The sequence below is a fragment of the Zingiber officinale genome, chromosome 10A, assembly GCF_018446385.1.
Source record: "Zingiber officinale cultivar Zhangliang chromosome 10A, Zo_v1.1, whole genome shotgun sequence".
Lineage (NCBI taxonomy): Eukaryota > Viridiplantae > Streptophyta > Magnoliopsida > Zingiberales > Zingiberaceae > Zingiber > Zingiber officinale.
Window position 1 is genome coordinate 30927080 of NC_056004.1, and position 20788 is coordinate 30947867.

The 20788-nt window shown below is 37.3% G+C and overlaps 1 protein-coding gene across 1 annotated transcript; it reads left to right on the top strand.

Moving 5' to 3' along the window:
* The first annotated feature begins 3952 nt into the window (after window positions 1–3952).
* Window positions 3953–9025, top strand: LOC122027870 (putative rRNA methylase YtqB). The gene is made up of 6 exons (XM_042586887.1): window positions 3953–4232; window positions 4382–4445; window positions 6287–6479; window positions 7233–7303; window positions 8033–8188; window positions 8652–9025. The coding sequence occupies exons 1-6, from the start codon at window positions 4082–4084 to the stop codon at window positions 8773–8775; spliced, it is 759 nt and encodes a 252-aa protein (XP_042442821.1). The 5' UTR covers window positions 3953–4081; the 3' UTR covers window positions 8776–9025.
* The last annotated feature ends 11763 nt before the right edge of the window (window positions 9026–20788 follow it).

Consider the following 20788-nt stretch of genomic DNA (forward strand, 5'->3'; position numbering starts at 1 on the left):
CAAAAGACAACCAACTATATCATTGTCAACTACTGAAACTGAGTATCGAGCAACATCAATGGCAGCTCAAGAAAGCACATGGATAATACAACTAATGAATAATCTATATCAACGAGTAGATTATGTAGTTCCAGTATATTATGACAATCAATCAGTAATTCGTTTGGCAGAAAATCCAATCTTTTATGCAAGAACTAAGCATGTTGAAGTTCATTATCATTTTATCAGAGAAAAAGTTCTGCAAGGAGAAATTGAGATGAGATAAATCAATACAGATGATCAAGTTGCGGACGTGTTTACAAAAGGATTAAACGCCAACAAATTTAAGATGTTCCGTTATCAACTCAACACAGTACAAAGGGTTGGTGTTGAGGGGGAGTGTTGAAGATCAATACCAACCCGTTAACGAATAAGAATAAAAATATAGATGGGAGTATTTTTTTCTCATTCAATGGATAAGATTTAACAGATAGAAATTAGAATGTGTGGTTGAGAGTATTTCTCTCATTCAATGGATAAAATTTAATTGATAAGAATTAAAATGTATGGTTGAAAGTATTTCTCTCATCCAATGGATAGAGATAGAATTTCTTGGTAGATAGAATTTAGTTTTCTGATCAACTATGTATCTTGTATGGTGAGTACTATAAATACTCCCCCTGTATTCTTGTTTCATCACCAACGAAAAATAAAAGTATAGAGTCTTCAAGTTGAAAGTTGTTCTTCATCTTCCTTTTCTTTTCCTCTCTAAAATTGTGAGTGATCCTCAAAAGTGTTGTAGTGTCTTTGAAGTGTGAATATAATACAAGTAATTTATTTACTTGTTTATAGTCCAATTTTTTTCTCGACAAATTTCTCATTCGAACTTTTTCTTTCCACTGATGTGTGAATTACTTTAGTTAAATTAAGTAATTAAGTTGGGAACTTCTGCGTTAACCTAAGGTTTCGTGTGATGGACTTTGAATTATGTTTTACAGATGGTTTACCGACCAATCACCGTGGAAGTTTTTCATTGATTATGCTGATAAATTCAACTTGTCAAAATGTCTTACCATGAGTTGCAGTTGGGAATCTAGGAGATTATATGGATGTTCTGTCATTGTACCATAGTCTGGGTTATTATAAATCTAATTTGTGGCCCCTGGGGTTATGGTGCAGTAGAAGAGTGTCAAGTTGTCACTTAAGTATTTGCGGTTCGATCCCAACTACAATCCATTATAGGAATTTTTACTCCAAATAGAGTGCGCAACCACAAGATATTGAACTTTTGGACTATCTGCCATAAGTGCTTCTTGATTTACTTTGACGACTAGTAAGAAACTTTCATATGATCGAATTGGTCACCCTAAATTTGTTATTATTTTTTTTTAATGAATACTTCTTAGACTTTGAAGGAGGCTTGAGGAAAGAAAGAAATTTAATATAAAAAAAATTGATAAACAACCCAATCAACATGATTATTCAATACTTGTCCCCACGCGCATAGCTGAGGTGGTAAGTAGATGGTTGTTTGCCATTGATCCTGCTTGGGAACAGAGACATTTGACCTATCAGTAATGCGCTGCTTTTATTGGTTGTTAAGAGGGTGACGTGGCTTCCGTCCAGCAAGGAAAAATACTTACAGAAAATGGGTCAACTTTTGGTGAAGAAGAAAGTAGTTGCTAGAAATTAGGTTATGTGCACTTACCTTTGCTCATGAGAGTCGACTACCTTTTATAGGACCAGAACTCTCCGTCACGTTCTTCTTGTGCCCCCTTGTTTCTTGCTATCGTGGCCACGTTCTCCAAAATAAATGACCATTACGATCCATTTATGTCAGGGTAAATAGATGTGTTTTCTGCTTTTCTCATGATAACAGCTGCATTATCCATATCCTCAAGGAATAACATAACGGTTCGTTGCTTTAATTCTTGATAGATAGGGCCCTTTCAATTTAGTTTGAGAGAGTCTGAAACATGAGTTGAGAGTCGTCAGTCGGTAGCCTAGAGTAGTCGGCAAGTATAGCCGGGAGTCGGGAGTAGTCGAAAGTCGGGTATCAGACGTATCCCGGAGTTATCCCTTGTTTACCCTGTCTACTATTCTGGCTCGATTATTGATCCTCTTAGCTATGTGAGCCTTAGGGAATACCCCTGCATCATCTACATGAGATCCCGGGTCAAATCTCAGGGCTGGCAGGGTGTAAATCCTAGCACCCTGTGTAACTCACCCTCTCATCTGCTTGTCTTCTCAATCACTGTGATTTATCTCCTTCATGTTGTTCCTAGGGTGGGCTAGCCGGGATGCTGGGGACAAGCGTTTCACCTTTTGTCACATGATTATTCAACACTTGAAAAAAAAATGAAATACCATGGGCGGCAGTGTCACGACCGCATGAGCCAGTCGTATCAGACGACCTCGAGGCTCGAATAGGTCCGTCGCACGAGGCTGCACGAGGCAACCTCACATGGGTCCGTTGGCCGAGGGCTCATGAGGCTACCTCAGGTTCGTCACCCATAGGAGCGCAGGGTCAACTCCGTTGACATACTTATGGGAAAATATGGTAATGCTCGAACATTCCTCGTTATCAGTCTCATATCTAAATGAAGGGAGGTAGCATCTCCCGTTGACGTATGAAGCGACTTCACATGCTGTCTGTTCCCTCAGTTGCAAGAGGTGACCGTGAGTAGGGGAGAAAGTTATTTTCCCATTAGATAAACAAAGAAAATTATTTCACTTTAGAATCCTCACGGATATCTAGTTAATTAGAGAATGACAAATTTATTACAATGAGATAAGAATCAATTCCCGATGGATACATATCTTTTGAGGAAAAATTTTTCTCATCTCCTAGCCACTTGACAGTAAGTTATAAATTGACTCTTTAATTTATTTTCTTTCATATAATCTGGAGACAGACTTAGAAGGAGGTCAATGTAATCACCTTATCCTATCATGATAGTGTGACAATTAGAAATATTACTTTGCAAATTACTTGAATTTATAAAATCTTACTTTGCATTTTTTTTATAAAAATTAAAATTTATAATCTCACTAATAATATAATGTATGAATATGGGTAAATTTTATAAAATATATATTTACTTCAAGTAATTAAACAACCTTTTAAATCCAAAAATAAAATAGAAATTAGGTTATTAATCATAATTTGAATTATGTAACAAGAATATCTTATATCATTCGAAAAACTAATGAAATATAGAGATAGATAAATGTCACTGTGATTTTTCCTGAAGAATCGATGAGATACAAATGAATTGATGAGGCTGTATTGATATGTAGAAGAGTTGAAACAGATGGATTGATGCGTTGTAATATAAAAATGATAAAAAGCAGAAAGCTATAATAAAAATTAGAGAGGGAGAAGGGATGAGAGAACGATAAAAAATCTATGAGGATTAAGGCGGCGAGAAGCAATATAGATTATAGAAATTAAATTATTAATCATACCTCAAGTTATGCCAGAATAATCAATACAGATGGATTGATATGTCTTTGATTTAAAAAGAATAACAAGTTGAAATTACTAATAAGTTTTGAAATTATTTTTGATATAAAAAAAATATTAATATAACTTAATTTAGATTTCACCAAATTATAAATTAATTGAGGGTTATTAAAGGGTTAGATTTTTAATTAAAGAGTAAGATGTGACATGTAACTTTGGGATAGGTTTGGTGGATTTACATTAGTTATTTTGTATTGAAATAGTAATGAAAATAAAGATGTGACATGTTTTAAGAAAATAATAATAATACCAGGTGCCCCTCGTAACTCGTAGCCGAAGAGAGCCTTCTAGCCATTAAAGCGGTATTGTTTTGTTTTTACAAAGCATTGAGGTTTTTTTTTTTTAGATTTTTATTTTTATTTTTTAAAATGAAATTTCTCCTTTTGTTTAAAGTATTTAATTTGGGTCATCAATTTGACTCCTACGTATCCGATTTGTTAGATAAGTCTGAGTTTGGACGAATTAAAATCAATCAAAATTAAATTGAATATCTGAGGTTAACTTAAACAAAAATAAAATAAAAAAGAAATAAAAAAAGAAGAAGGGTTTGCGACTTCTGCTGTCAGGTTACTCTCAATGGAAACGCTAACCCTACTGTCGCCCCATTTCCGAAGGTTTAACTCTCCGTTTCCTCTCCTATCTCTAATCCGTCGAAGCATGTCGATCAAATCTCACCTGACGATGGCTTCTTACAAGAAAACTGACTCCGATGAGATTCCTATAGCAGGTATACGACCAATCTTGCTGTGCTTCGTTTCTATGCCATAGTGGTTTTTTCTTTCCGCCACTCTTGTGCTAATATGTGTGAAGCTTTAGCACTTGTTCCTATTTTGATAAAAAAAAATTGTTTTTTTAATCATTTTATTGTTGATTTAGGAACGGACAACGCTTTTATGGGATTTATTACCGGAAAGAAGAAAGCAACGGAGGTAGCTCATTCGTAGGCACTCCATCTTTTGTTCTAATTTTCAGTGTCGTACTTAAGTGTTTTTCTGATTCGTGTATAAGAGAAGACATGCCTGAAGGATTCAGAATAATCAGTTTGTCAAATGTATTCAGTTATATAATTAGGCAGATGATTTGTGCAATATAGGAGTACTTCGTATCAAGCCCTTTCCTAAATTATAAATGTTGAATAGGCCAAAGTAAGTTGGTTTGGAACCACTTATTAAGTATAGTTGAAACAATTTACTGGAAATAGTCAGCAATTGATATCATAATGAACTGAAGATTGCTTGATTAAAGTACAAATATATATACTTTTAAACATTGTTTCTCCAATTATATCTGTCATTTCTTTTATCTGGTTTCTTATCTTCTTTCTCTGTGATTTTTTTTTAGTAAGGATGGTGAATCAGGATATGTTTCTAAATTTAATGATCTTGGATGTAGGCTAAGGATCAAAGCCTGTTATCAAACTATTGTTGGGTTTCAATGTTGAGATTCAAAGTGGAAAGAACATGATATGTCATACGTTACCTTTATTCACTAATTTGCCTTTTCCAATCTATATAGTGATTATTTTAGAAGGATAGTGATTGAGAAGGTTGATGGTGCTATTGGAGTTCAAAGAGTATAGTTGGTTCTATATTTAATATGCTACTGAAACTTGTGATTTCATGTGATGTCTAATGGTCTGCTTATATTAAAGGCCTGAAAAATGTGATTCTATTTTATTTTTCAACCCTTTCCAATCTTGATGAATCAGATGTGTATATTTAAAGGACTAACAGGTTGCTATGTTTTCTAAAGCACTAACAGGTTGCTATGTTTTCTACAATTTCTCTCAACTAGTATATAATTTATTCATAATGTCCGAAGATCTACAACTTATTAATGTCATTGTCATTAGGTTGTTGAAGTTGCTAGTTGCATTTGTTGTGAGTGTAGTCTCACACTGGGTGTTTCAGTTATTGGGTATTTTGTTTAATCTTATAGGTATCGTGCATTACTTCTCTCATAGCACAATAATTCAATATTTCATCCCTTTCAATTCTGTAATAGAGAAGAATCTTTTTCTAGGGTTAAGTTTCTTTCTCAAATCCTTACAGTTTGATGTGATTGTATGACTTCCCCTCCTTACACCAGTGTAAAACCCTAAAACTCCTTTAGACCTCTACCTCATCCTCCTTGATCTTATTTCTATTTTTCAAAAAATATACATTGTGAGTCATTATCTGAATTTTTTGTTGCATTATTTCTCTCTTCATGCTTGTGGTACGGATGCAAGGAGTACTAGGTGTCACACTTCAATACTATGACATCTTCTAATGTTAGCTCCACATATTGGACGCCACACATAACCCCAGGCCTAAAACTTAATCAAATTATACCTAATTTAAGTAGGCTCAACTTAAAGAAAGGGATAATTTCGAAAAATGAGTGGCTTTAAGGAGTAAAAAAAGGACAGATCTAGACTTGGTAAAAAATTCATTTGGCAATAAAAAGATCACAATAATTCACAAAAAAAATAAATCATCAAGGTTCTAAGTTGTAGTATCGTGTCTGTCTTTCATCATCATTGTCTTAATCACTATTAATTTTATTTTTTGCAAGTTGTTTCTAGTATACCTAATATGTTGCTACCTACTATTATGATAGCTAGATAATTTTAAAGAACACTAATTGTTAATAGTCTTCAATCTTCTACTATATCAATTGCTAACATGTATCTGTTTTGGCTTCTCGGAGTATTTTGTTTTGCATACTGTTGACTTGTGCTCTACCTTTTAGCTTCTTTTAGTGGGTTTTTAAATGTTCTGATGTGAGTTTCTTTGTCAGAGTTTGGAAAAGCATCATTCAGAAAGGAGACACTGTAATTGATGCAACATGTGGCAATGGCTATGATACATTGGCATTGCTCACGATGGTATCTGATGAATCGTACAATGGCTGTGTTTTTGGAATGGACATTCAACAAGAAGCATTAGACAATACCTCTTCTTTATTGGAAATATCAGTTGATGAAAACAAGGTACTAAATATTCCAAATCATATTCTCTGGTTGTTTGAACCATTTGTCAAGATGAAAACTGATTTGAACCTTGCATGATAACAAGAAGCATTAGACATTCAACAAGAAGCATTAGACAATACCTCTTCTCTATTGGAAATATCAGTTGAGGAAAACAAGGTACTAAATATTCCAAATCATATTCTCTGGTTGTTTGAACCATTTGTCAAGATGAAAACTGATTTGAACCTTGCATGATAACAAGAAGCATTAGACATTCAACAAGAAGCATTAGACAATACCTCTTCTCTATTGGAAATATCAGTTGAGGAAAACAAGGTACTAAATATTCCAAATCATATTCTCTGGTTGTTTGAACCATTTGTCAAGATAAAAAACTTATTTGAACCTTGCATGATCTGGAATTGTTTTTAGAAAGGATAAATGTAATATTTAATAGTAACACAGATCAATAAATTAGCTTCTCTGTTATTTAGACCTTTCTAGTTAGTTTCCATTTTAGATTTTCATTGTACTAATGTGAAACTATGACAAACGCACATATCAAAAGAGGAAGAGGAAGAGGAAGACTAAAAAAGGCTTAGTTAGCAACAATAAAACAAAATAAAATTTATTTAAGTATAGATGATGATATAGTAGGAAATAGAGCTCAATGGCGTAAAAGGATCCATATAGCCGACCCCACCTAGTGAGATAAAACTTGGTTGTTGTTGGTATTGTGCTAACATAATGATTAAATTGTTGCTTATGCAGAGGAAGCTAGTGAAGCTCTTTAAGCTTTGCCACAGCAAACTTGAAGATATTGTCCAAGAAACCCCAGTCAGGTGATAGCTTCTTGAATTGAATTGTTACTATACTATGATGTACTGAGGTATGCTAGCATGCATCTAAATGGCTGTCCTTTTACTTCATACCATTGGTTAACAATTGAGTTTCTCTTTTATTCCATTGATAGAAATAGTGGTTTGAGCTTTGTACTCTTCTCAAGTTATCATGAAGATGAGATACTATTTTACATTGTCAACTAGAATCGTAAAATTTATCTCAACTAATGTCTGTATAGTATTCAGTGTGTGCTTGTTACAAATATATCCATGTACCCTATGTTTCTGAGTCTGATGCAAATATCCAATGCCAAAACGGCTGGGATATGAAGAGTTGAAATATCAGTGTGCCTCCACGATATGCACCTATCATTGAGAAATTGGTTTTTGACTGCATCAACTATGGCTCATAATTAAGGATTATATAACAATTTCTGACTGGTTTAAACAGGCATGATGTTTGTTATTATATCTGAGGAGTTTGTTGGAATATATTTCGGGTTAATCACTGCAACACACACACAGATTGTTCAGTTTTGCTGTAAATTGAATTGAAGTGGGTTTTCTTTGTGTCCTCTTTAATTATATTCTGGAAATAACTCTTTGATGAAAACAATTGTAAGAGAAACTTAAAGATGATCTTCAAGTAAAGCTCATCATAATTGTGTTTTGCAAATGAGGAACTCTGTATGTTTACATCTATTTATTCTTCGGGTTGTTCACCTTCAGGCTCGTAGCATTCAATTTGGGGTATTTGCCTGGAGGAGACAAAACAATTCTTACATCGCCAAGAACAACACTAGCCGCTTTGCATGCTGCCTGCAAAGTTCTGCAATCTGGAGGACTTATTAGCGTCATGGTCTACATTGGGCATCCTGGTGGAAGGTTAATCATCCGTTTCTTTCCTTTTTCTGCTACTTGTTTGGTTTTCCTAGCTGCTTTCTTCTGAGTCTTTGTTGAAGGCCCATTGCTTTGATTATTATTTTTCGGTATTTCCCTTTCTCATATTTTAATTTCAATTACATCACATTTCCATGCCAAATTTGTTGCGCTTTATGGCTTAACCATTGACTGTTGGCGAATCTTATATATCGGTGCTACATCCTACTCCTATTTAGTCTTGACAGATGTACACCGCTTGGTTAATAATATTTCCTAAGCCAAGTTCTTATTTTTGAGGTTCAACTGCTGCTGCTATTGTCTTTCTAAGCAATTTCCTTATGTCGCCATGTAGTCGTTTAATTTCCCCATGTCAAATGACCGAAGGCTATCATCAGTTAAAACTTTTCATTCATTCATGTTCTCATGCTTTTTTTATTATGCTGTTTTTTGTTTGTTCATTTGATAGGGATGAACTGGAGGCTGTTCAAGGATTTGCATCTGATTTGCCAGTTGAAGCTTGGACAAGCATTGAGTTTGAAATGCTTAACCGGCCAACTGCTCCTGTTCTTGTTCTCATTTTCAAGAAGTGAAAATTTCGTACTTGGAGGATGGTGAAAATGCTTGAAGCTCCAGGAAAATCATTTATATTGATTCTTTAATCACCTCGTGCCTCCAACTAAAGGGCTGCTACTCATGTTACACTCAGGTTTTACTGCAATTACGAGGTTTTAATCACCTCGTAATTGGTTCTTGTTTAAGATGTTCGTTTCACTATGCGCATTTGGATCGAAAGATTTTGTTTTGATCTTAAAATTAAAATCTTGACGATTAATTTTTAAAGACTTAACCAATTTAGCTAGCTCAAGCTAGTTGGCATTTTCCTGCTGATGAGAGGAAGACGTCAGAATTCTTCAGCACTCCAAGTTCTTGTCATCATACCTGTCCACAATTGTGCTATGGATAGTGGTTTCTAATTGTTTTGCTGTCTACCTTAGTTTTTTTAAAGGATTTTTATGATGGAAAATGGTTTTGGAACGCATTTTATTATAGTTTTTAGAAGAAAAAAAATTTGCAACTGAATAATAAATAAATATATTTTTTTATCTTATCTCTTTAAATCTAGGAAAGCTACTTAAAAAAAAAAAAGAATAATTTTTAAAATATGTCAACATAGAAAAAATCTTAATTAGAATATTTTAATAATAAAATGAATTATAGATTTAAAATTATCAAATTATGTATCTACTTTTTATTTTATCTTCATCTTTAAATCAATTCGATTGAAAAATAAAATCAGTTCAATCAATTTCATTTTATTCGAAAATTTATTAATCGATTTTGATTAAAATTGATTGATCGAGTTAGAGACCTTGGAATGATATGAAATTAATTTTTATGTTTTTGTCTAATTGTCTTATTGTAAAAATGATATCAAACATTAATTTGATTCAATATATTGAGAATAATATTTTTTTTTGAATATAAATTAATTTTTTTTGGATATATTTATATTTAAAAAATCATCGCTCTTAATATATTGCGTCAAATTGATATTTGATAGTATTTTTACAATAATGGGAAATAGATGAATACATAGAAACGGGTTTCATGTCATTTTAAGCTCTCTAGGTCCATCAGCTAATTTCAGCTCGACTAATGGAGCTAGAGACCTAGGAATGACATGAAATTAGTTTCTATGTGTTCGTCTAGTTATCCTGATTGTAAAAATACTATCAAATATTAATTTGACCATCAAATATCAATTTGAAGCAATATATTGAGAGCAGTATTTTTTTTTAAAACTATGACCGAATGAACCTAAATAAAATTAATGTAGGTTTATTCGGCCAAAATCGATTGATGAATCTAGAGAGCTCGGAATAAAGTGAAACTATATCCTATAAGTTTTTCTAGTTCTTATGATTATATTAGTTCTCTCAAACATCAATTTGACATAATATATTGAGAGTAGTGATTTTTTTAAATATGAATTAATTTTTTAAATACATTCGTATTTAAAAAATTACTGTTCTTAATATATTCGGTCAAATTAATATTTGATAGCATTTTTACAATTAGGAGAACTAGACGAACACATAGGAACTGGTTTCATGTCATTTCGAGGTCTCTAAGTCCATCAACCGGTTTTGGCCAAAATCAGCTGATGGGCATAGAGATCTCGAAGTGATATGAAATCAGTTTCTATGCGTTCGTCTAATTTTCTCGATTATAAAAAAACTATTAAATATCAATTTAACCGAAAATATTGAGAGCAGTAATTTTTTAAATATAAATTAGTTTTTTGAATACATTTATATTTTAAAAAATCACTGCTCTCAATATATTGAGTCAAATTGATATTTGATGTCATTTTATAATTAGGAGAACTACACGAACATATAGAAGTTGATTTCATATCATTTCGAGATCTTTAGGTCTATCAGCTGATTTTGGTTGAAACCGATTGATGAATTTTTCAAACAGAATGAAATCGATTCAATTGATTTATTTTTCCAGTCGAATTGATTTGAGGATAAGGGTAAAAAGCTGTACATAGAATTATTGTAAATAATATAGCTTTATACCGAGCCCAATAGATAAGTTTACAAAATACCCAAATCAATTTGATAGTATTTTTACAATTAGGAGAACTAAACAAACATACAGAAACTAGTTCATGTTATTTCAAGGTCTCTAGGTCCATCAGCCGATTTCGGCTGAAATTGGCTGATGGACCGAGGGACCTTGAAATAATATGAAACCAGTTTCTATGTGTTCGTCTAGTTCTTTTGATTGTAAAAATACTATCAAATATTAATTTAACGCAATATATTGAGATCAGTGATTTTTTGAACATGAATATATCTAAAAAAATAATTTAACGCAATCCTTGTCCTTTGAGACATTGTGTAGTCTAAGAAATATAAACTAAGTGTGTGACACATAAGTTTCTATCACTGAAAATATAAAGAATTCAATTGAATGATGACTTGACTAGGATAGAGATTGAAACTTGAAAAGTTTGGGTCACTTATTGCACCATGCACAAGAACTTATGTCTAGGTCATACTTAGGTTACTCCACAATCATGCTCACGAATGAAACTAGTTGATAGAGTTAAACTAGTGTACTAGGGATTATGATGCATTATAGGAGTACATAAATTTAAATTACCACATTTTGCTTGAGGATAAATAAAGTTTCAAGTCTGGGGTTGTGATGTGCTAGATTATATAACATTTATGCATGTTTTAAGGCATATTTACGTACTTTATTTATGCTTAATTTATGCATTTTTTACACCTCTTATTATATTTTCAGAATAATTTCTCTTCTTTGTTAGAGATCTACTTTTTGTATATTTTTCTGTTGACAAGATGCACCTTTGGAGCGAAAACGACGCTTATAGATGACTTAGAGAATAAACGAAGAACAAAGACCTTGGTCATGTGGATTCCACACGGCCGTGTCGCATACTAGAGGAGGAGATGACACCGGCCTTGTGAACCCACATGACCATGCCACCAAATAGAGAAGGAACATACCTTGGTCGTGTGGATTCTGTTAGGGTCGATTTGTAGCTAGGGGGGAATAGCTCCGTTCGCTTGATGATGATGTTGTTGCAGTGGAAGATACTCAAGCAAACGCTAACACTAGGATTTACTTGGTATCCACCTCAAGAAAATGTGACTAATCCAAGGATCCACACATGACACACTCTCCACTATGAAAAATACTCCTTCTCGGTAACTACCAGAAGTGGAGAAATCTCGTACAAACTCACACAACAAGATACAACACACGCAAGAAGAAAATACAAGAATACAAAGTAAAAACCTCTTCTTGCTTGACCTTGTCAATGTAGATCGCCTCTTGAACCTTGGAAGTGCAACAACACTTGTCCCTAAGAGCTTCCAAGAACTAGCAGAGAGTAGGCGGAGAAGGTCGTGTGCTGGAAGAAGGCTCGAGAGGACTGCCTGAGAAGAAAGCTTGCCACGGCTTTATACACTGCACCTCTAGGGCTCCCCATCGATTGGGCTTGCTCTCAATCGATTGCCACGTGAGATCCATGCCATCCCAACTGTTCAAAGCTTGCTACATCCACAACTGTCATATCCCAATCGATTGGTCAATCAATTGGGGAGGCTTGGAACGATTAGGTAATCGATTTAGAGCGCCTCTGTGCTCTCGCTAGAAAAGGCCTGAATCAATCGCCCTATCGATTCATCCTTCCTCACGCCGCGTGAGAATTCTAGCCCCAATCGATCGATTAACGGCGCCCAATTGATCTGCTGATCAATTAGTGATACTTTTGTGCTAGCGATTCAAGCTCACAATCGATCGGCTGATCAATTGAGCTATTGTCTATCACAACACTCTCCTAATCGATCGACTGATTAATTGGGCTTCGTTCAATCGATGGGATGATCGATTGACCACCCTTGACTTGCTTAACTCAAGCTCAAGGGTTCCCAAATCTAACATCTGGTCAATCGTGGTCTATTGAAACTCCTCATGCCTAGCATCTGGTTAACCTTGACCTGCTGAGACTTCTTCACCAAGTGTCCGGTCAATCCTTTGACCCACTTGAACTTTTCTCCTTGTGCTAAGTGACCGGTCAACTTTAACCCACTTAGACTTATCGTCTCGTGCCAAGTGTCCGATTCTCCATGACTCACTTGGACTTCCTTCCACCAGATGTCCGGTCACCCTTGACCCATCTGGATTTCCTTGTGCCAAGTATCCGATCACTCCTTTGACCTACTTGGACTTCCCAACACCAGGTGTCCGGTCAACCATGACCCACCTAGATTTCCATGTGTCTGGCTTCACTCATTAGGTCTTTCCATCTACCTAGCTTCACTCACTAGGACTTTTTATCTGTCTGACTTCACTCACCAGGACTTTCCATCTGTTCATCTGCCTGGTTTCACTCACCGGGACTTTCACCTAGCTTCACTCACTAGGATTTTCACCTGGCTTCACTCACCAGGATTTTCCCACTGCCTGACTTCACTCACTGGGAATATCACCTACCTGACTTCACTCACCAGGACTTTCACCTATCTTCACTCACTAAGATTTTCACCTGACTTCACTCATCAGGATTTTTCCACTGCCTGACTTCACTTATTGAGACTTTCACCACCAAGTGTCTAGTCAACACTGACCCACTTGGATTTTCCTTTCTGCCAACATTCCTGTTGGATTTGCCTTTGCCTAACCTCCAGTTAAGTCTTTCGTAGTCAAGTAACTGATCAGTCTTGACCTACTTGACTCTTCTTCACATCAAACTTGTCAAACCTTGACCAGAGGAAAATTTCACCAACAATCTCCCCAATCAGATGATTGCACCTGTAATCTCCATATATTATCAAATATCAAAACCCAAACATTAAGACTCAAGCTTGAGCCAACTCAAGCTTAGTCAACTTGGTCAACCTTAACCCAAGGATATTGCACCAATAGATTTCACACTATCGTGCCACTAAACAAAGGAGCAAACCTTGGCCGTATGGATCCACATGGTAGTGTAAATTTTCTAGAGCCGGAGCTAACCTTGACCGTGTGAATGTTGGTTAGTCCTAGGAAAACATACCGGTTCTACTGTACAAAATTTTTTGTACAAGTGTCGAACCTTTCCTTAAATAACCTATTGTGTTCTTTAGAAGTTAAATTAGGAATCGCAGACGAAACTTAACATCATTGATTCTAAATTTAACTTATCTATTCTTAATGGTTTAGATTTGAATCGCAAGCGGAACTTAACACTATTGATTCAAATCTACCTAAGTTATTAATTTCATAAATATTAATTTCCAAAATTTGTTAGAGGATCGGTGGCCGGCTTGAAGGGGGGTTGGATAGACGACACCCCCAAATTGTTGCTTCCTATGATGTTAGCGCAGCGGAATACAAACAAACACAAATAGAAAGCTAAACACTAAATACAAGAATGGAAATGCAAACCGCTAACACGTTCGTTTACGTGGTTTGGAGATAACTTGCTCCTACTCCACGGCGTGTCCGTAAGGTGGACGATCCCTCAATCCGTCGGTGGATTAGTACCCGGCAAACTCCGGCTAGCTCAACCTCCTTGTGGGTGGAGAAACCTCACCACAACACTCACCAACAACACTTGGACACAAGGGAACCTTGAGCACTTTGGTGACTACTAATTAGTCTTTAACCAAGTCTAATTTCGTCGCCTTGGCCGGCCATACCAAGCTCCTTCTTATAGAGCTTGGAACAAATCAGAACCTGATTTGCCCGTTACCAGTCGACTGGTCCTTGCACTAGTCGACTAATGCCAGCCCAACGGCTCTCTCAACGGCTATCTACTACAATGCATCAGTCGACTTGTCCAAACACCAGTCGACTGCTACAGTACGCTACAGTAACTGCTACAGTGCGCTACAGTAACTGCTACAGTGCCGCTACAGTAAAACCCTAAAACTAGGATTTTACTCCGAGTAAAATCTCTCATGCACTCGTACCCTCACGACTCATTTGACTCTTCTTTGCAACCTTGACCTCTTGCCTTCAAGCCTACTTCTTTTGGCTCTCGTCCCTCGGATGCATCCAAGCCCGCGGCTTGTCTCCAATGCCATCCTTCGCGTATGCCTCGAAGTCGCTTCCCTCGGCCATTGTCCTTGCTGCCTTGTCCATGGTCCCTCGGATGCTCCATCCTTCACCAGACCCGAAGATGTCAACCTGAGTCACATGTGTCACCTGCAGTCCTGCACAACTCAAGTACACATATCAAATAACAAGGGTAAACCTAACTTAAACCCTTTGCCCAAACACCAAAACACATGGTCCAACGAACCATTGAGATTGGTCCAACAATCTCCCCCTTTTTGGTATTTGGCAATACGTTTAAGTTAGGGAAAACAAATAGCAAATAAATATGCTAATACAATGGACTTACGATGCCAAGGCTACACACTTGGACTTACACCGCTGAATGGACTTACATTGCCAAGGCTATACACTTGGCAACCGCCGAAACAAAATGCAAAGATGCATTGAAACCTATCACAAGGCTCCCCCTACACCTAAGCTCCCCGTTGAGCTAGGATTTTATCACAAGGCTTTTTAAGAACCTATCACAAGGCTCCCCCTACGCAAAGACACCAAAGATTTTTCCAACTAAACCTTACTTCTCCCCCTTTGCCTAACATCCAAAAAGTTCTCTAACAATATCCCAATTGTTGAAAACTTATCATCCAAACTGACCCTAAACTCATGTATTAATCCTTCTTGGATCCCATACATCTAAGTGAGTTGACATGGTCACAAACCAATACTGAAAACAGTTTCAGACTGGTATCAGTCGACTGCCCCAAGTGCCAGTCGACTGCCCCCTTCGACAGAACCTTACAGAAGCATTCTGTGGTCGAAAAACACTGTTACCAGTCGACTGGTATCGACACCAGTCGACTGACCTCGTCAAAATGAGCCTACAGAACCATTCTGTGCTCAAAAACATTGTTACCAGTCGACTGGTATCTGTACCAGTCGACTGGTACCCTATTTCTGCAAAAATCAACATTTTTAGGCCAACTTCAGAAATGCACCAGAAATTCCCTAGACCTCCAAAAATTTCCAAATTTTGTGGAGAGGTCTATTGTACCCTTGTCTACTTGGGAAAAATACATTACAAAATGTATCTATTACCAATCCCAAGATTGACACAAAATCCAAAACTAGCTAAATGGTTCAATTGAACCTTGACCTAAAGTCCTAGTTTTGGCTTCCTTTTGATGTATTTGCCCATACCAACCCACAATGCATCCCTAGCATTGGTTTGTATGACATCTATACATCCAAAACCAATTATCATGCAATATGACCCCAATTGTCATATTTCTTGCATGAAACACAAACCATGTGTGTCAATTCCCTAGGTTTGAGACTCAAGTCCGTCTCTAAACCACTTGGCACACTCCATGGCTCCTCTAGACCCCCAAGTAGAACCCACCTGAGATCCATTGGTCATGGGTCCCAAATTGACTCTTGGAGCTCCCCCTAGAGCTCTTTACCTTAGTCACCTCCTTAGGTGACTCATCTATTGTGGCTAAACCACAATGATGTCCCTTAGAAGATCTCCTTATCTTCTTGACCTTGGACACATCATCCTTGCCATAATCATATGCAACCCTAGCATATTTCTTTTTATTGGCCTTGGATGACTCTCCCTTGCCCTTATCATGTGCCACCCTAGCACATGGTCTCCTTTTGGCCTTGGAGGGACTAGATCGGTATCCCAAGCCCGATCTATCATTGTTGGATTTTTGGCTACCCAACACCATACTTAATCCCTTAGATCCAATAGTGAATCTCTTAAGGAATTTCTCTAAACCATCAAGCTTTGCCTTCAAAGCTTGATTCTCCCTTTCTAGGTTTCTAACCCTAGAGTCAACATGTCTACCTTGGACATTCCTAGACCTACCCTTTCTAGGCATATGTATCCCTTTCTTGGGATTAATGCCTTGGGTCTCCTTGGGTCTACCATTTCTAAATTTATCATGCATAGATTTTCTAGGGTTATGATCCACATTTACCCTATTCCGATCATGATATCTAAATCCAAAATTTTTCATTGCTACATAATGATAATCATTATTTTTCCTAGCATGCATGAGAACATAAGAATTTGCATTGCATTTCAAATTAGGGTATACCTCCCTTACCCTTGAAGCTCCCCCTTGACTTGAGCTCCTCTTCTTCTCCCATTTCTTCAAATGCGCCAACTTCTTGATTTCTTTCTTCTTTGGGCATTTGGTGTGGTAATGATCCCGCTCACCACACGTGAAGCACACTATGTGTCATTTCTTCTTTTGGGCTTCTTTATTCCTACAACCCATGTTAGTATTCAAAATAACTTGATTGGGTTTAGGAGTTACCTTCTTCTTACCCAATGGACATCTACTCTTGTAGTGCCCCTTCTCATTGCACCCGAAGCATATTATATGGTCTTTTGACTTCACTTCGGTGGAGGTGCTTGCTAGGTTGATTTCCAAGACTTCTTCTTCTTCGCTTGTCTTGGATTGTTCTTCAACCTTTGAGGATGTCTCCTCATCCACACTAGTGGATGGTATTTCTTCATCCTTCTCCTCTTTCTCCTCGGAAGTTGAGTGCTCTTCACCTTCCGATTGCTCCTCCTCTACTTGAGCTTCTTCATCCGTTTCTTCGGATTTTTCTTCTTCTTGTGTATGCATAGGTTCTTCCCATTGAGCCTTCTTTATCTTGCTCCACAAATCGTGAGCATTCTCGTATTTACCTACAAGGCTCATTACGTCATAAGGCAAAATATCAATTAATATAGATATTACCTTGTCGTTTGTCTTTGACCGAGAGGTTTGCTCCTCCGTCCAATGTCGTGGTCGGAGCTTCTTCCCTTTCTTGTCCTTCGGGACTTCAAACGGCTCTTTGACCACCATCATGGTGTTCCAATCCGTGTTGAAGAAGACCTCCATCTTCATCATCCAATATGTGATGTCCCATAAGCTTCTACCTTCAAACTTTGGCGGTTCAATCAAGCCGGTCATCTTTGCTTCCTTGGCGGTTAGTCCAATGGAGAGCGGCCTCGCTCTGATACCACTTGTTGGAGGATCAGTGGCCAGCTTGAAGGGGGGTTGGATAGACAGCACCCCCAAATCGTTGCTTCCTATGATGTTAGCGCAGCGGAATACAAACAAACACAAATAGAAAGCTAAACACTAAATACAAGAATGGAAATGCAAACCGCTAACACGTTCGTTTACGTGGTTCGGAGATAACTTGCTCCTACTCCACGGCGTGTCCGTAAGGTGGACGATCCCTCAATCTGTCGGTGGATTAGTCCCCGGCAAACTCCAGCTAGCTCAACCTCCTTGTGGGTGGAGAAACCTCACCACAACACTCACCAACAACACTTGGACACAAGGGAACCTTGAGCACTTTGGTGACTACTAATTAGTCTTTAACCAAGTCTAATTTCGTCGCCTTGGCCGGCCATACCAAGCTCCTTCTTATAGAGCTTGGAACAAATCAGAACCTGATTTGCCCGTTACCAGTCGACTGGTCCTTGCACCAGTCGACTGATGCCAGCCCAACGGCTCTCTCAACGGCTATCTGCTACAGTGCATCAGTCGACTGGTCCATACACCAGTCGACTGCTACAGTAACTGCTACAGTGCGCTACAGTAACTGCTACAGTGCCGCTACAGTAAAACCCTAAAACTAGGATTTTACTCCGAGTACAATCTCTCATGCACTCGTACCCTCACGACTCATTTGACTCTTCTTTGCAACCTTGACCTCTTGCCTTCAAGCCTACTTCCTTTGGCTCTCGTCCCTCGGATGCATCCAAGCCCGCGGCTTGTCTCCAATGCCATCCTTCGCGTATGCCTCGAAGTCGCTTCCCTCGGCCATTGTCCTTGCTGCCTTGTCCATGGTCCCTCGGATGCTCCATCCTTCACCGGACCCGAAGCTGTCAACCTGAGTCACATGTGTCACCTGCAGTCCTGCACAACTCAAGTACACATATCAAATAACAAGGGTAAACCTAACTTAAACCCTTTGCCCAAACACCAAAACACATGGTCCCACGAACCATTGGGATTGCTCCAACAAAATTGACTTCCAGGACTGCATGGCGAGGCACATGACCTTCTTGGATATGGGAACAACCACTACCGCCTACCAAAGCCTTTTAGGGAAAGCTAATATTTATTTCCTTAAATAACTCTAGGTTAACAAAAAAGAACAATCGAATCACAAATTTGAAAAAGAAGAAAACACAAACTCGAAAAACTATTTCGAAAAGCTATATCTAATTGCCTCTTGTATTTAGAATTCTTACAAAGAAAATAACTAGTATGATGCGGAAGAAAATTACTAGTTATACCTTCTCTTTGTAAGCTAATGACTTCGAGATCTTCTGCCGTATTCCTCGCCTCACCTTGGACATCGTGTGGGCGACGATCCTCCAAGATGAACACCACCCAAAAGAGCTTCTCCTCTTCTTCTAAAATCCGGCCACCAACACCACCAAGGAGAAGAGAGCAAAAGGGAAAAGAGAGAAGAGAGGGAGGGTCGACCACTTGATGATCTCCAAGCAAGAGAATAAGAATTGTGTCTCATGAAGCCCCCTCACCCCTTCTTTTATATTACTTGCCCAAGGCAAATAAGGAAAAACCTTTTACAAACAAAATAAAATCATCCAAGAGTTTTTCCTTTTCCCTTTTAATTTTTCCTTTTCTTTCCTCTTGATTGAATCAATCACCAATCAATGGTTGTGATCAATCCTATTTGGTTTAGGATTGAGATTGGCCGGCCCCCTTGCTTGGACACCAAGCAAGGTGGCCGACCACCATATTTAGGAAAGAAAAATATTTTTTTTTTATAAAATTTTACAAGAAGAAAACTCTTATAAAATTTTACAAGCTCTATTTTCTAGAGTTAAAAAAAGAAAGTTTTAAAAATTAAAATCATGTTTTAAAATTTAAAACTTCTCTTATAAGATTTCCTTTTTTAACATGATAATAGAAAATTTTAATTTTAAAACTTATCTCCCTTTTTTTTCTTAAACCATGAGGATGGTTAAAAAAGGAAAGTTTTAAAACTTTTAAAACTCTCTATTAAAACATGTGGCCTAATTCAAATAAGGATAGTTTTAAAAATTTTAATCTCTCTTTTAAAACTTATAGTTTTCTACAAAGAGAAGATTTTAAAAATTCAAAACACCCCTCCTGTTTGAATTAATCTTGGTCGGCCCCTACATGCTTGGTCACCAAGCAATAGGGCCGGCCCCTATAAAGAGGATGTGGCCGGCCCTTGCTTGGTCACCAAGCATTGGACCGACCCACTTCTTGGACACCAATAAGAGCCTTACATTTGGATGGACTTGAGGCTATAATGAGGCTACGACAGGGACCTAGAGGAGAAATTGGTTTTGGCCTTCCGATGAGCTTGAGTATCCCGTGTTCGCCCCGAACACACAACTCAAGTTCATCGATAATAACTCATTCCACTAGAGAGTTATTACCGCACTACCACACCAATCCCAAATTACATTATGAGCTCCTTCTTATCATGAGTGTGTTAATCTCCCTGTGTTTAAGATTACGAATGTCCACTAATTAAGTAAGTTGCTGACAACTCACTTAATTAATATCTAGCTCCAAGAATAGTACCACTCAACTTCATTGTCATGTCGGACTAGGTCCACCTGCAGGGTTTAACATGACAATCCTTATGAGCTCCTCATGGGGACATTCTCAACCTAGATAACTAGGACACAGATTCCTTCTATAATCAACAACACACACTATAAGTAATATCATTTCCCAACTTATCGGACATATTGATTTATCGAGCTAAACCTCACCCTTTGATAAGTCAAAGAAATAAATATTAATATATGTGCTTGTTATTATATTAGGATTAAGAGCACACACTTCCATAATAACTAAGGTCTAGTTCTTTTACTAAGTCAGTACAAAAAGAACTTACCTAAATGGTCCTACTCAATACACTTAAAGTGTATCAGTGTAATTTATTAGTCAAGATAAACTAATACTTAATTACACTACGACTATTCTGATGGTTTGTTCC

Coding starts and splice junctions, on each gene's coding strand:
- LOC122027870 (XM_042586887.1), top strand. CDS start 4,082: ATGGAAACGCTAACCCTACTGTCGCCCCATTTCCGAAGGTTTAACTCT. Junction 4,233..4,381: donor CGATGAGATTCCTATAGCAG/GTATACGACCAA, acceptor TTGTTGATTTAG/GAACGGACAACGCTTTTATG. Junction 4,446..6,286: donor GCAACGGAGGTAGCTCATTC/GTAGGCACTCCA, acceptor TTTCTTTGTCAG/AGTTTGGAAAAGCATCATTC.